Here is a 15,684-nt window from a genome sequence, read left to right as displayed (position 1 = left end):
ATTCATCGATGAAAAAAAAATTAACGGTTATTTTTAAAAAATGTGGAAAAAGTTTACTAATATTTTGGTGGATGTACATCAGAAGCCTTATTAGTTTGTTATAAATAATTTCAGTTATATTACATACATATAAAATAACTACATTGTAATAAATATACAATATAGGATATTACGCATATATAGTATTTTGAAAATGCGTATTCATGTTATACAATACGATTATAATTATTGCATCTTAACGGTATGTTGTAGCTCATTACATCCTGTCAAGTATACATTATCTACAATCTTCGAATTTCAAGTGCATCAGATAGTAATGTTACTTTTATTTCTTTTAATTAACTTCATTCAAAATCGTATGCTTATAATTCGTTCGTTAATTATAGATGTAATTTTTACGGTTATGAAGACAATATACGAATGGTGTTACAAAAAAATATACAGATTACTTAGTTCAGTGAATACTTCATCTTCGGCGTTGCGATCGATGCATCTATATATAGACAGGCTTATATTCGAGAAAATAATCAACAACAGTTTGACATGGAGTTCTTTTTTATTTTTTTTTTGTTGTATAGATATGATTTATCATAGAAGTTTACGTGTATCTGTGTATCGTGTTCTGGAGTCCTTTTTTAGTGATATTTTATTTATAGTATGTATATGTATATTAAGGTAAACGTAAGTACACGCAGATATATGTATAAACAGTTAATATACGTGCGTGTCCATACGTAAATTGTCGGCACGTTAACGCCGCATGCACGTGCAACAATTTCGCGACAGCGCGGCCATTGCCTTTTATTTCTGCGATCTGTCCAATTTCCACTTACAATATTTATTTAGTAAATATTTACAGTGTTAATCTTTTTTACTTGCAAATCGTTTATCCACATGTTTCCAACAATATTTCTTTTTTTTTCGTTCATTTTAATCATATGTATAAATTATTATTATTTTATTTATTTACTGCTTTTCGAGCATATTTCGCCTTTCATCTCATCGAACGATACATTCCACAATGTGATAGTAGAATGCAATCCTTCAAGAAGACGAATCTGAAAGATGTATTTTTCGCATACTTTTTTTCGTCATGTTTATGTTATTTTTACAGTGTGAAAAAAATCAGAAGCAATACACTTTTCTTTTTCTTCAGTCTCCCTTTACGTTTTTTCGCGTCTTATTCTTCGTTTTGTTTGAAAAAAATATGCAGATCTTTTATTCTCCAAATTTCAGTGGTAGAATTGATTGTAGTTAAGAAAATAAATCGTTCAATGGGTATGATTTTCTAGTGTTTTGAAAATTATTTCATGATCTCGTCGAAAATATACTATGCATTTGGAATGCAATATACGAATACGGGAGTGAAAATAAAGAGACTTTTGAGAATAAGCTACAAAAGAAATTTCTATTATGAAGGAAGTATCAAACTATAACTTTATGAAAAAGAAGTATGGTTTTTTCTATAAATAATTAAGGGGCAACATGTACACATATGCAAATGGGTATGCATATGCACGTAACAGACATCGAATATAATATTCAGAAACTTTGCATCCCTTCAGCAACATGCAGTTCATAAAAATTATGAAGAGCGAAAACCTTGGCTATTGAGTCTAGTATTCATGAAGGACTAAATGAAAAGTACCTACATTTAAAAGTAGCCGAGCGTATGTTTTCTCGGTACCAATCAATAATTACAGTTTCTTAAATAAGGAGAGTATATTTAATAACATGAGAAACATTAGACAAAACAATGTAAAATTGTTTCCTAGAATTAAATAAAAATAATCTTTCGTTATATAACTGCACTCGAGTTTACCTATTTCCTTTTCGTATGTATAATAGTATATCCAAAGGAAATTTATATTTTTCACACTGTACTTTAAATTAGTATAACAATTTTATACAATTTGCTACGGCACCTGCCACCTGAATTACATGCAGACATTCCATCCCACGCACTATAATCTGTTCTCTCAATGATTATAAATAACTAGTGTTAAAAAATAGTAGCGCCTTAATATGCACACCATTTGTATCCTTCCGTTTCCTAGTCTCAACATAATCTACACTACGAACCCTATGTTTCGTAATGTTATGTTACACTTTTCACTCTCATTCTTTCTTTTCTTAGTTTACGAACGTGTTTTTTTACCTTTTCTTACAGAGTAGAATACATTGTAAGTTCGCAAAGATATAAATTAGTAATTCTGTTTATAATCGTTAGAATAATAGGAAGAACCGTCGCCCTTTTATCAGACTTGGTTATCAATAGTTTCCTTCTGCTTACTTTTTCGAATTTAATTTACTTAAAATTGACCTACTTATACACACCTGCGATCTGCAATTCGTTTTATCTAAGCCATACAGCAAACATGCTTCAGTCGCTTCACGGGTATCGCTAGGTGGAAATATTCAAAGCGTTCTTGATCTTCCAATATTCAAGCGTAAAAGAAAAATCAGAAGATTCAGTTTCATTCGGGCGATATTCACAAGCTGCAGTGACGCGTCTCTCGCAAGACGTATAAGAAATACGATAACGTTCTCAAGTTGTTTTTTTTTTGCTTTATTTAAACTTTAAACCATTTCAATGAATTATATATAATAATTATCTTGCATTTACTTTTGTATCATAATTAATAATTAATCTTTATGTATAGCGGTCTCAGCCATTGTGTGTCCGTTTTTTTCTTTTTAATATGACATTCTCCTTTTTATTATCTTTCACTTCTTGTTCTTCGAAGTTCTAGACTATATTACATACACCCACGCACTACTATCACTCCATTGTTTTTCTTCAATATATACCACGTTTTTCTTTTTAAAAAACTGCAATTTGATCTCACTTCGCGTATTATTTTAACGGGGGAACGTATATTTAAGTCTTTTTAACAGACGATAATACGCCCGATCACTGTATCGTCAACAACGATCTTGGTTCACGCCGGTTGATAAATCTTCTACACTGGAAGCATCGTCAGCTTCTTGTAAGCCAGTGAAAAACGACGTTAACGCCATCGTCGCAACACCATGCCACTCGCGCTGGGCTGGTTCAGGACTCTTTTTCCACGTCAGGAACGCGTCGCTCGAAATTATATTGTAGTCAGACAAACTTGTCATAATATTAAAGAGAATACCTACAAATTACGAAAAAGTTTAAATACAATTTATCCAATTAAAATAGTTCATATATTTGTGTTTTTTTAGTATACTTTCACAGTTTCGTAACTTACCGGATGGATATTGTAGTTTGTGCAAATGGAATTGAATTGCATAAAGACATTGCAATTCTAAGGATTCATTTGCATCAACGAATCGACGAATTAATTGTTGCAAATTAATAAACAGTTCTGTTTTCAAATACCATTTGTTATTGACTGGTTCTGAAAATCGAATAAAGAAAACTTTAACAATTGAAGTACTCTAGAAAAAAACAGTGGCACGTAATACAACAATAGACACGTACCCATAGACGTTTCTAAAAAGGCAGTCGTTAATACTCGAATAAATTCAGGCTCCTTGACTCGATTATCTACATTTACCTATGGACAATAAATAAATAAGTTGACTACACGCTATTCACGAAAAAAAATGTAAATAATTGTATCGGATTATACTTACAATTATCCAATCACAAATTTCATCAAAACTACTTTCTTTCATGAGTTTTCTAAGTTCATTGTGAATTTGTTGTAACGTGGGCTGGTTACTACTTGAGCCTTTGGCACTATTATAATCACCAGTGCAGAAATCCAAGTTCTGAGGAGTATGACAATGAATACATTTTTGTTCGCTCGTTTTCTCAAATGTGGTGCAGTTTTAATAAATAATATTATCTTACATAGTCTTTAATAATTTTATCGACTTCTTCAAGCTTCGTATCTAGTATATTGCTCATCTGAAGTTCACTTTGGTCCCATTTATCTGCGACCCATTTGGATCCTTTATCTCGGCATAGTTTGGATAACACTTCTCCAAGAAATTTGCCTACATATCCTTGACTTCTTAAATTATCAAATAGAGGTCTTAGTTCTTGTAGGGGTAGTAAATCGTCTTTTATCGGATCCGCTATAAAAAAAAGATATTAAAGATTAACAAAATTTTTTTTAATACACTATAAAAGCAAATTTGAATGTCTAATTTCAGGCCTGTTGAGCAAAAAAAACCCGCATGGAAATACCCTATGGTAAAAAATGTTCATCATGTGTGATAAATTTTTCTAAAATACGTAATTTAGACAATATTTCATTTATATTTACTTACATAATATCTCTGCCAAATATAACCACACCTTCGGTATATCCAGCATTAATTCCTCGACTAACTCCAATATTTCTATGAACCTAGAAATTAATTACATTTTAATATCTCTGGGGAGAAAGCAGTTCTCAAACTATTTGCGACATGATTTTCTTCAGTATCCTTTTGGCTTAATATGTAACATTCAGCACAACTTCCTCTGCATAAGAGTCTCATCATATGTTTTTTGAACAGTATTTGCGTAAAATAGTTTTTTATAAAATAATATGTTATTTTGAAGGAACGATTACGAGAAACATTAAACAAGATTAAATGAATATTTACAGAAATCGTTAGAAATACTACGCATATAATGTGTTAATTATATTAGAGAAAAAAAGGAAACATTAGAAAAGTCACTTTTCAACAAGCACAACTTACCCATTTCTTAGGTGTTGCAAAGGCAAAATTTTCTGTGAAATTAAATACGATATCAGATACGACACGCGTTCTCTGTCGACCGGCGACTTTTCCAGGACGAAGTTGATCAATTCACGTACGAATTTAGATAACGCATTATCGAACTTCTGTTGAATAGCTAACCCAACGGTCTGTAAGATAAAAATACAAAATTAATTAAACACATAATTCATGAGTAGACTGCGGATTTTATGCATTTATGGAAAAAATGGGTAGATGCAATCAAGACAACCGAGAAATAAAACAATTTAAGGATGTTCATACATTATTTTGAACCTTATAAAATTTTTAAATAAAAAAAGAAACTTGTATTTGGCTCCTGTGCCTTACAATTGACGAAGGAAATGTTCATTGTGCATAAAGATCTGTAGTCTATTAATCAGTAAACTCCGCGAATTCTGCGAAAAAATATGTCCTCTCGTTGGTCATACAAACAATGATTCATATAAATGTAGCATTCAAGCTGATTTATAGCATTGTTTCAAAAGACCAAAAAGAAGGTATTGCGTAATGTAGCACACCAATGACTCAAGCATCACCTAGGAAATAGCAGAGATGGATCTAAGGAGTGTGCTAATATTTTTTTAACATGTTTAAAGATAAAATGTATTTGTAAACTATGTAACTGTTCACAGATCAAAATGAATTGATCAATACTGTATTACATTAATTTAACCCCTTGCCTTACAATATCGTGTCTGACTTGTAATGAAGATTCTGAACAGATTCTGATAAAAATGTATGTTAATAATTTCCTTTAAACCGAAATAAAATTCTATTTTGGTTTTGTTAATATACAGCTATCGAAGAACATATAGGCATGCGATTTATATCTACAAAAAAAGTTCTAATCACTGAAACCGTAAAATAAACCGTAGGGCAATGGGTTAAAAGACGTGAATGTTTGTAAAAGTAATGAAGGAAGCTTAACAGAGACTTACATCCGGATCAGGATTCTTAAGATAAGCCGTCATCAGTTCGTTAAAAGCTTTCATGAATTCTTCTTCCGATAGTGCAGGTTTGTGACTACTAGAGGTAGATTGCGAGGATTTAACCGATGGTGGCATAGAAACGCTTTGACTTTGTGAACTATCTAAGAACGAACTGTCTCTACTTGACGATGAACTGCTTAACTGATGACTACCATTTCGTGAACTCCTACCATCTGTAACATTAAAATCACACAAACTTTTTATTTTTAAATTATACAAACGTCCTGACTGGAGAATAATTTAGTACATGAAAGCATCAGAATCCTTTTGGCAAACAACATCAAGCTATACTTTTCAAAAATGAAAAATTTCTCATCATTGTATTATAAACTTATGACATTAGAATTCAGTATACAATTATTTCAATTATACGCACCATAGGAAGATTTGTAGTCACGTCCATACTCTCTAGGACCAGTAGATCTCGATCTGAAATCGACCAAGACAAAGTTTCAATTAAAAATGCCAATTACTTTGTACGTACAGACGTTGATTATTTGAAATGTCAGATGCATATGTATGATCATGTAAAATAGATAAGAAGATGTCAGAAACTCTAGCCTAGCAACATAATTTCATCACGTTCGTTCTACTGAACAAATAATAATAAAAACTAAAATAAATATTAAAAAGAAAGAATATTTACCCAGAGAGTTGCGGAGACATCATTCGTTTTTCTTGATCGAAAGTAGGCATGTTTTGTAAGCATGCGAATTTGTTTGTATTTATTGTCTTCAAACCACAATTTGAAGGCGTTTTCCACATATACATATTTCTGCTACCCAGCTGCATATCATCCATAGGGGGCTAAAAAATCAATTATTAATTAGTATTTAATTTCCAGAATAGTTGGATATAATCAGAATAATAAAATTTTAATAATCAACTTACAGGTTTATTTTTTAGTTTCGCAGTTTCAACAGTATATGGTTGTCTTGTCCTCACAACTGGTTGACTCCAACCAGCATCATCGGTTTGACCAACACCACCTGCGTTAACCAGATTCGTTATTCCTCGAGTACAAAATTATTTGTGGAAAAATATAAATGCATGCTTAAATAAATATATCAGAATGTACTGCAATCACTACGTTTTCAGAAACTCTAGTCTGACAAAAATGTACAAGAATCATCATGAAAAATCGTATTTAAAATACAACAATCAATGAAATATAAAATGACAAAGGTGGATAATATACTCACGAGTTCTTTTTCTATCACTAGTGCGTTCATCTTTTCGGGGTGTATTCAAATGAGTGCTCAATTGGCTATCTAGTCTTTCGTTCTCGGCTTCCTTCTGAATTTGATCTATCGTTTTAGGAGCGCTGTCGACTCTTCTTGGAATCCATTTATTTGCTCTTAAATCTATGACATCTTGCAGCATAAAACGAATTCTAGAACTAATCTTTCCGTTTCCTCGCCGTGAAACAATGTCTTGCATTTTATTGAAATAGTCTTGCATTTCCTAATAAAACAAAAGGGAAGATCATAAAAACTAATTTTCTTTGGAAATCATTTCTAAATAATTCCTTCGCTTAGATACTGAATTAATGATTATATTAGAACGTAGCGTAGAACACGTTATGAAAGGTAAGCTTACATCTAGTCGTCCTTTTGATTCTAGATCCTTTCCGATTGTTGTTAACAATTTGCATAAACACTCAAGACTGTCTTCATCACTTTGATCAAGCAACTGTTCTATACAGGAACGCATGATTTTAGTGGTCAGCATTCTTTGTTTGTACAATTCTCCAATAAACCTATAAATAAAAGGACGAACGTAGCACATTTAATTACATTTTCGTATTTTCCAAAACAAACAAATGCTTGCATAAAATATGAATTAATTACCGTATATTTCCCACTGATTTTATACGTATCTGTCGTTCCTCATCTTCGAAAGCTAACAGTAACTCTTTCTTTTTCTCCTATTATTAAATAAAAATAATTATTGAAATGTAAAAAGTGTCGTGACTGAATTTGTAATAGTTTCAACTTATCATATAAAGAAAACTCACGGGGTCTGGACATTCTTCAATTTGCTTGAACTTCGCCTTCCTTGCCTCTTCATTAAACGAATGCTTTTCGTATTCCTTTTGGCAACGAGTGATAATGAGTTTTTTGAAGTTCAACGAACACTCCTGATTCTCTACATTTTTGTCGGTACTTCCACCAGAGACCTCCATCATACCAAGTTCTTTACACATCAATGCATATGCGACAGAGAAGTTTGGTTCATCGACAGCCTACAAAACATATATTTATGCACGGGATTAATTATACAAGAATGAACTACAAACCACCCTTAATAAGCATCTTAAGTTTACTTCAGTTTACCTTTTCAAATACTAAATTGATAACACCTTGCAAACGTTCCATTGTATCAATATTCAATGCACGCACTTGATCGACTAAGGTATTGAATTTTTGTGGAGTAAGTTTATTCAATACACTCCTAACTCTCTTGTAAAGAGCTTCTGTTTTTGCTTCATCTTCGGTGAAAACAGGTGCCTTTAATCTTGTCGGTTTCCATGCATTTTCTGTTTCTCTTAATTTCACGTCCTCTTTCAAAGATAACGACATGTGAATAACATTTGATTTCTGTGGTTTTGATGATTTTCCTGAATGGCTCTTGCGATTCGGTGCTATCTAAATAAAGACAAGCACATTTCATTAGGATGTGAACATTCACAACGATCTAGTACAAAGTAGAAAAGATGTATCAGATAGAATAATTATCTGTCAAAGTAATTCAGTCCACTACTTTCATTTATAATAAACATCATTTAGTAAAACTTGAAGATAAGATTAGCTTGCATTCCGGAACTTGAATAACTTACCATTCGTGCATTTAGTTGTGGTTTTATGAATCCAGGAAATAGAGAATCGTGTCTGGTAGGATTTGAGTTAAATGCTCGAATATCTCCAGCAGACCGCGACTATGGGAAACAAGATTATAATTTAACAATATTGTAGAAATATAATACATATGAGTAATTAATACAGGAATATGAATTGTTACCTTCGCCCCATCTTTCAGAACAACGTCTAGATCTGGCAAATTCGCAGGTCTAATCTTGCTGTTTGGATCATTTTGCAATGTAATCAAAAACTCTCGATCGTAGACCTTTTTGCCGCTTTTATTTAGGGGACTCCATTGGCCATCCTTGTATTTATATTTGAGGGTTACCTGATTCGGAACAGGTGTCTCCGTCTGGGCGGGTGGCTCACTTTCAATTGGTTTCTCTATTACCGGAGGCCCTGCTAGTTTCTCTTCGCTGGGCGTCCGGATTGCCGAAACCTTTGAGTTTTCTTCATTCTTCTGTGCTACTATTGCTTCTACGTCAGACTCTTCTTTCATTTTAGCATGATCAACAACATCGTTAGGAACTGGTTTTGCTTGCATATTACAGACACTCGACTCATTACTATCTTCGAGCTTCGGCGAGGGTTCCTTTACAGTTTCCTCGTTACTTGGCAGTTTTTCTATGACAGACGATTGCACAGGTCCGCTGCTCTCTTTCAAAATTTCCGTTGTCAGCGGTGTCACGTGTTTCTCTGTCTTCACAGGAATGGAAGCAAGTTCCTTCTCCTTTTTTGATTCATAGTTGTCTTTCTCCTTGACATCTTTCGTTAGCTCTCGGCTCACTTCCTTGTTACTGTCCTTCGCCATTAAAGGCTCTTTGCTTTCTTGTTTCGTGTCGGTCTTTGTCGGCGGTACAGTGTTCACGAAAGCGTCCATATCTGTGCCTTCTTTCTCCGCTCCTTTACGGTTAAGTTCACGAGGTTTGAGCTTTTTATTACTCTTTTGCTTCTGCATAGCTTTACCTGTAAAACAAAAAAGAATGTATACGTTAATTAGACTCGACTCTCGAAGCGTTCATATTTTCTTATGAGATTTCTGCTGATATATAAATTCTATTGTTATCGATGCAAAAAAGATCGACCAAACACAGCATGATTATGAATTATGGATCGTTTGTACAAAATCATCATTGCGCTGATATCGGTACAGAGAGATGCAAGCTGTAAAGAAAAGTGAGTATTTCGGCTAGAAGCCAAGGATAATTATAGTCTCAGATCACAGCACACTTCGCCGCGACATTTCACTTTTTTATTGACGTGTACACGAATTTACAGACTGTGAGGACACAGAAATCCAATTATTTCGCGATAAGAAAATAGTATTGAAATTATTTACTTAACACAAGAAATACATTTACATTCGTGCTTGCACTTTACTCAGATACGATCGGTTAAATAATCGACGAAATGATCGATTCTAACGAACAAAAGCAAAAAATCTATTATATAAGATATTTCTTAATTTTCTCACGAACACTGGCCGACCAGATGTTCTAACGTGTTTCAACGAAGTCTGACATCGGATATCAAATCCACTTGCCGTCGTCAAACGCATCAATTCACAGTTAGAAATTGTATCGTGTAACGAACATTCTACACATTGATTATGATACTACTTCAATCCATCGTTGTGAAGTTGAAAGAGGGGACGTTACTGCAAAAATTGAAGAGATTCGTTGCTAGTCGACCTTTCAACATGTGTTTGCCAATCAATGCAAGTCGTTCTCGAAAACTACAAGTTACTTATGTGTACCATGATCTCTGGAACCTCGTCGATTACGACTCCTCGATCGAGAGCTACTGCTGACACGAGCGCTGCCATTAATTCTGCGGTCGCCCATTTTCACGGTGTTCGAGGTGGTGTGTTGCGCGCACTGTGCGTTATTTACACGTGTTCGAACGATGGTTTTGGGATTGTCTTTTCCATATGAAAAGCATATCGGATATTAACGAGTCACATTCTCGCAGCACAAAACTCTTTGTGCGGCTCGAATTTCAATGGTCCATGTGTGCGTGCGTGTGCGCGAGCGAGCGCGCGCGCGCGTGTGTGTTCTGTGAATGTGCCGTTTGCTGCTACACTGCTGCTACTGCACTGAATCAGTATTTATTTATAAACCTGCCAAAAGCTTGCCAAAGTCGGGGTAGATAGAATCATGCTCGCAGATGCAACATACAAAGATGAAGTTGGCATTTTGACTTTTTTCTTTTTGGTTCCTTTATTATCTAGGCGAACGCGAAGAGTCCGCGGAATAGACAAAATCGGGAACGCGAAATCGTAGAGAATTCTCGGCGAACAGTGACCCGGAAGTGAGAGTCTCGTATAGGCGATAGGACTTTATCGTAACTTCTTTTTAACGGTCCGGACGTTCCCCGATCAAAAGTCGGCGAACACTTCGGGGAAAAAAGGCCTCCTTCGGAAGCTCCTCTTACGACTTTCGCGCAACTATTTTAACCTGTGAACTGGTGCAAACCAACAGGCACGACACAGGATTTCTTAAATTAGTTCTGTTCGCCGGTTTTGTTCGGACGCATGCGCAGTGGGGGCTTTCCTGACAACCCAACCCGATACGAGCTCCTAACGAAATATATCGGACAGGAGAATCTGTGAGTTTTGGAATAATCGCGAACAACGTGTCATAGGTAACCGGAGCGGTAATTTCAGTCGACACGATGAAAATAAAGCTATAGATTCGGAAAAATCCGCCCTGGTTACGATAAAACTTGCGACAATAAAATGTTGATATTTTACATAATATCCATTTAACCCTTATGTAGTCAACGAAAATGTATAGATTATTTAAAATCTTTCTGCATTTAACATGTTTGCACAAATTCTCATTATAAGACTATAAATTAATATATTACCGAGTAAAGAATGGACATTCAGCGAAATTTTGTAATATTTTTAGAGGAACATTAACAAATTGTTGAAAGAAATACAGTAAATGGGTACACCCGAGTACCCGCTTAATTAAAATGTTCTACTGCAATTTTCTTCAACATTACGTCCTTATTCAACAATTGAGGAAACGAAAATACAGCGAGTAACTGTTTCTCTGTTTGAAATGCGCGTACATCAGAAATCACAAGTGTACCAGCTTAATAATTTAATAAAGTACCACAATTGTTTCTACATACAGCAAAATTTTTATTTTTGTCCTACGTATATTTTAATAAAAAAATTACGATTTAAATATTTTAATTACATTTACCGTCAAGAAAATTATGCTTTTTAAATGGTATTGTTCGGAAGGCATTTGCGATAATGTACTTCCAGAGCAATTCCTAAAACAAAGTACGCTACACTATGAGACAGCAGTTAATTTGATGCATGAAAGTAGCTTGAGTAAGATTTTATAAAAGCAGGTCGAGGTAACAATCTGAAAAGTACATTGAATGATCGTTAAACTTGTACGCAATATTTTCTCTGCTTTACTGTCGTTACCAAAATTGGTAATGTACAATAAATTGGAACTATAAAAGTCACGTGTTTTATGTGTAAAATACAACATTAATATTTCTTCAAATATGAAAGCAATATATAGTTCGTTGATTTAATAATACACAATGTACGATATTAAATAAAAAGTTACTGCAGTCTTCAGATATTTTCCTAAATACAAGAAATCACTCCAGTTTTAACTAGGAGTTACCTTTCCCTTTCCATCACTCCGAAAATAATGGACGATTAATTTTAAAATTAATGGATATTTCCGAAATGTGATTATTTGATAAAAGACAGTGATTATTTAGTAAATCTATGGAGTAAATGGACACTGTAATCATATGGTACTTATAATACGTAGATTACTTTCACGCACGAAAAATACCTGCAACCTAGAACGATCATTTTTCTAACCAATGAAAACCTTTCACTCGATTGGTGAATGCTCAAGGTTGCCACTGACGCCGAAAGTCTTGAGATATTTTTTGCACACGCACGACGCGTGCTCTTGTGAAATGACACTAATAGACATCCTAACCATGCATGTAGTAGCCCACCGTACACGCGCGACCGTGACCCCACGCATTTTAATGACCAAAGTTTGTAGGCATCAATTTTTCACAATGGCGCCCATGATAATGTAAAATATATTTGGCCTATTAGATCCCTACTCATTACATAACTGTAAATGCACGGAACTTCCGACATGTAAAAATTCGTTAAATTCTTCGTTAATATTTGTCGGTTCTTCTACCGTGTAATAAATTTCGTCACTAAATTTTAACGATTAGAAAGTTTTTTTCAACACGTACTCATACAATATAATCTAACGTTTTTCTTTAGACAAAAAATATTGATTAGCTCTCTAAACAACAATCTAAAATGAAGAACATAATTATGAACGTGACTACACGTCCACTTCCAGTGCTTCTATTTATTCATAATCTAATTATAAATACTTTGTGATTTAGTATTCTATTTAAACTTGAACTCCCAAAAGTATATTGAAAAAACAGAGAACAGAACTTATACGAATTCCCGCCGTATCTATATTTTGTTACTCTTTCATTTTTACTTTCTTGAAAATAATTTATATTTAATTTGAAATAACAAGGAACATATTTGATGATTCGTGAATACATGAGTAAATGAAGCAAGATAAAAATTCTTAGTTATCACGCTAAGGCACCCATGATCAAATATGGAGTATTCCTTTTTCGTGGCTGTTCACACAAAATGGCTAAATATATTTACGAGCATCAGAAATACATAGAATTATCATCAATTAAAACATAATAATTGGTATATAAAAATAAGCACTGGCGTTTTATTAATAAATACTTTATACGAAACATGAAGTCGCTCGTTTGATTCAAATAACTTTAAAAATGGATTATTCCGCGTGCACGTGGTTAGAGCATGATGAATAGTATTGACCGTTATTCACAAGTTTACGATGATAATTTTGCGATAACTGAATTTTTCAATTTTAATAGATCTCAGAAACGTTCGGTTCAGTAAATATTACGAGTCCCGAGTAAGAAAATTCCGTCAAAATGAAGCATACACCCAGTCTCGTTCTTGGCAGCCATATTTGAACACACTCGTGTATCGACCTTCGAAATTCGTTCATTATGTGCGGCCTCTTTATGGCGATAATTCGAAAGCACTTGCAAAGAAAAATCCACGGAAGAATAATTCATAGTAAATATTTACTTCAATGTTAAAATATTATAGTATATCGAACTGAACTTTGGATTCGTGGAACCTTATGAATACAAAATGTCGGAACCACGTTGCGAACGGTAGACATGCCTAAAGTCGTGCCTGCTAGGAACGAGGCAGTTCAAAAGTGAACAAAAAATAATTTTATACATACATTTCGAATTAAGATCGTCCTTGGTCGTTGTCGTTGCATCCGCTTGATCACTTTATGTCACAGTAAGAATAATTTACAAAAAAAAGTACGGGGCGGAATAAAATCTTTTAAGGTAAAGCTTTTTTCTTCAAGCTTTGGAAGTTTAGCGTGGTAAACATTTAAAAAAATGAAAATATGTATATATGTATAAACAGAGAGAGAGAGAAAGAACCGATGCGTGTAAAGGGCGCTCGTTACGATTAAATAAGAAATACATATGTACAATTTCTTCGGAATATCGTGAGATATAAGTCTTATAGGAACGGACTGCAGTAAGACGCAATATAATAAGCGTATTCGTTACGTAGTAGTTTATACAAATTTAAAAGCTAATAAGTATTTACGTAGTAGTGAATTTAAATATGTACTTATGTGTATAATTATGATACAGTTTCTTGATTAAAAAAAAGTTATAAAAGGAAAAGGGAAATGGGCTAAACGGAGTAAAAATACGCCCGGCTAGCACAGCACGTGCTGGCTACTGGAGGAAATTCGTTGTTCGATGAGGAAAGGAACCGGGATCCTCCCTCCAGCTACACGATCGTCAATGCTCGTGTATCTTCGGTACGTTTCGCGCCTTTTCATGCGATGATGTCACCGTCTGGCACGAAGCTCCTTTCGGAGTTCCTGTGCCCAGCGTTTCAATCATTGCGGAAAGACCCGTTCACATTGAACCCGTGCATTCCAATAGAATACAAAATGTCTGTGTTCTGATATATTTTTAATATCTTTATGAAACTACCGTACCAACAACGACAACGACAAAAGAATGCCACTACCACTTTACTATGCTACTTTATTGAAGGACTAAACCTTGCCTACGTTACGAACAAAAATTGTAATCCAATGAATATTTACACTGAATGAATATTTATACACTGCCGTGATTGAATTTCCTAGACCAAGGAGATAATTTCTATGGAGCATAATTCGATACCGCATTCGGTATCGCATGAACGTAGCAATCATGAACTTACCCTTCTTTCTGTTACCCATTTTGACGAATATGCACGAAAAATTCGATCCGAAACTTTAATATGTACCGTATTCTTTTACTTTTCCGATTAGATGTAAAGCACTGTTCATAACTTTCTCCAAAGATTACTCTTCCGCACGTGGTAATGTTCACAATACACTTTTCTCCCTGGTAGATTTTATAGTTCGATAAAATATAAAACGTAAGTCAATCATTTTCAATTAAATATTATCTTTATGCATTTGAAACACTCTTTTTCCACTTTCTTGAATAACTGCTCGTGTATCCATGCTAATAATGCAAGTACGTAAGTGTAGCATGATGGTCTTTGTTAACAACCATTACTTTATACACTATTTTTAGAGATGTTGAACGTCTTTTGGGAATTCCGTATAAAAAAATAAATATTCCCCGTTTTGCACTTTTCGTAAATTAATGTCTTTTGAAAGAGAAAATCACGGACGAACTATTCAATCGAAAAAGAATCCACGATGCGAGACCGACGTTTAAGACTTGTAACAGAAAGTATGAAACTGAGAGGTTAGAATGAAAGCAAATCGTATTGCGATACCACAGAAATATCCGACGACCCCTGTCAGTAGTATTCAAACGATACAATTACACGACGTTATGTATACGAATACAAAACATTATATATAGAAAAAGGATAGTTCGAAATATTCGTGTCGTCCGTTCGCACGTGCGTAACTTAAAGATATGTATCACCTCTATGCGCCCGTACACACGTGTCTATATAAAGGCATCGC

General features: G+C 34.2%; 1 protein-coding gene and 1 non-coding gene across 3 annotated transcripts in view; both read right to left on the bottom strand.

Moving 5' to 3' along the window:
- Window positions 1–537: 537 nt before the first annotated feature.
- The window catches only part of Eif4g (eukaryotic translation initiation factor 4 gamma), a 47,414-nt gene continuing 32,267 nt past the window's right edge, over window positions 538–15,684 (bottom strand). For both annotated transcript variants that reach the window (XM_076440708.1, XM_076440698.1), the window contains exons 8-25: window positions 8,736–9,541; window positions 8,554–8,652; window positions 8,051–8,362; window positions 7,732–7,959; window positions 7,565–7,641; window positions 7,314–7,473; window positions 6,917–7,178; window positions 6,606–6,703; window positions 6,361–6,521; window positions 6,091–6,143; window positions 5,664–5,887; window positions 4,684–4,853; window positions 4,267–4,346; window positions 3,845–4,071; window positions 3,625–3,762; window positions 3,470–3,545; window positions 3,237–3,386; window positions 538–3,140 (exon numbers count right to left, since the gene is read on the bottom strand). In XM_076440708.1, the coding sequence (XP_076296823.1) occupies window positions 2,926–3,140; window positions 3,237–3,386; window positions 3,470–3,545; window positions 3,625–3,762; window positions 3,845–4,071; window positions 4,267–4,346; window positions 4,684–4,853; window positions 5,664–5,887; window positions 6,091–6,143; window positions 6,361–6,521; window positions 6,606–6,703; window positions 6,917–7,178; window positions 7,314–7,473; window positions 7,565–7,641; window positions 7,732–7,959; window positions 8,051–8,362; window positions 8,554–8,652; window positions 8,736–9,541 (3,536 nt within the window). In that variant the 3' untranslated portion in view covers window positions 538–2,925. The remainder of the gene's footprint in view (window positions 3,141–3,236; window positions 3,387–3,469; window positions 3,546–3,624; window positions 3,763–3,844; window positions 4,072–4,266; window positions 4,347–4,683; window positions 4,854–5,663; window positions 5,888–6,090; window positions 6,144–6,360; window positions 6,522–6,605; window positions 6,704–6,916; window positions 7,179–7,313; window positions 7,474–7,564; window positions 7,642–7,731; window positions 7,960–8,050; window positions 8,363–8,553; window positions 8,653–8,735; window positions 9,542–15,684) is intronic.
- On the bottom strand, window positions 5,132–5,297 carry LOC143221719 (small nucleolar RNA SNORA53). Its single transcript, XR_013011837.1, has one exon. It is a non-coding gene; the product is annotated as a small nucleolar RNA SNORA53 (small nucleolar RNA).

The sequence above is a fragment of the Lasioglossum baleicum genome, chromosome 2 (genome assembly GCF_051020765.1).
Source record: "Lasioglossum baleicum chromosome 2, iyLasBale1, whole genome shotgun sequence".
In the NCBI taxonomy this organism is placed as follows: Eukaryota; Metazoa; Arthropoda; class Insecta; order Hymenoptera; family Halictidae; genus Lasioglossum; species Lasioglossum baleicum.
The sequence above is the reverse complement of the archived record's forward strand: the minus strand, read 5'-3'. Positions and strand labels throughout refer to the sequence as shown.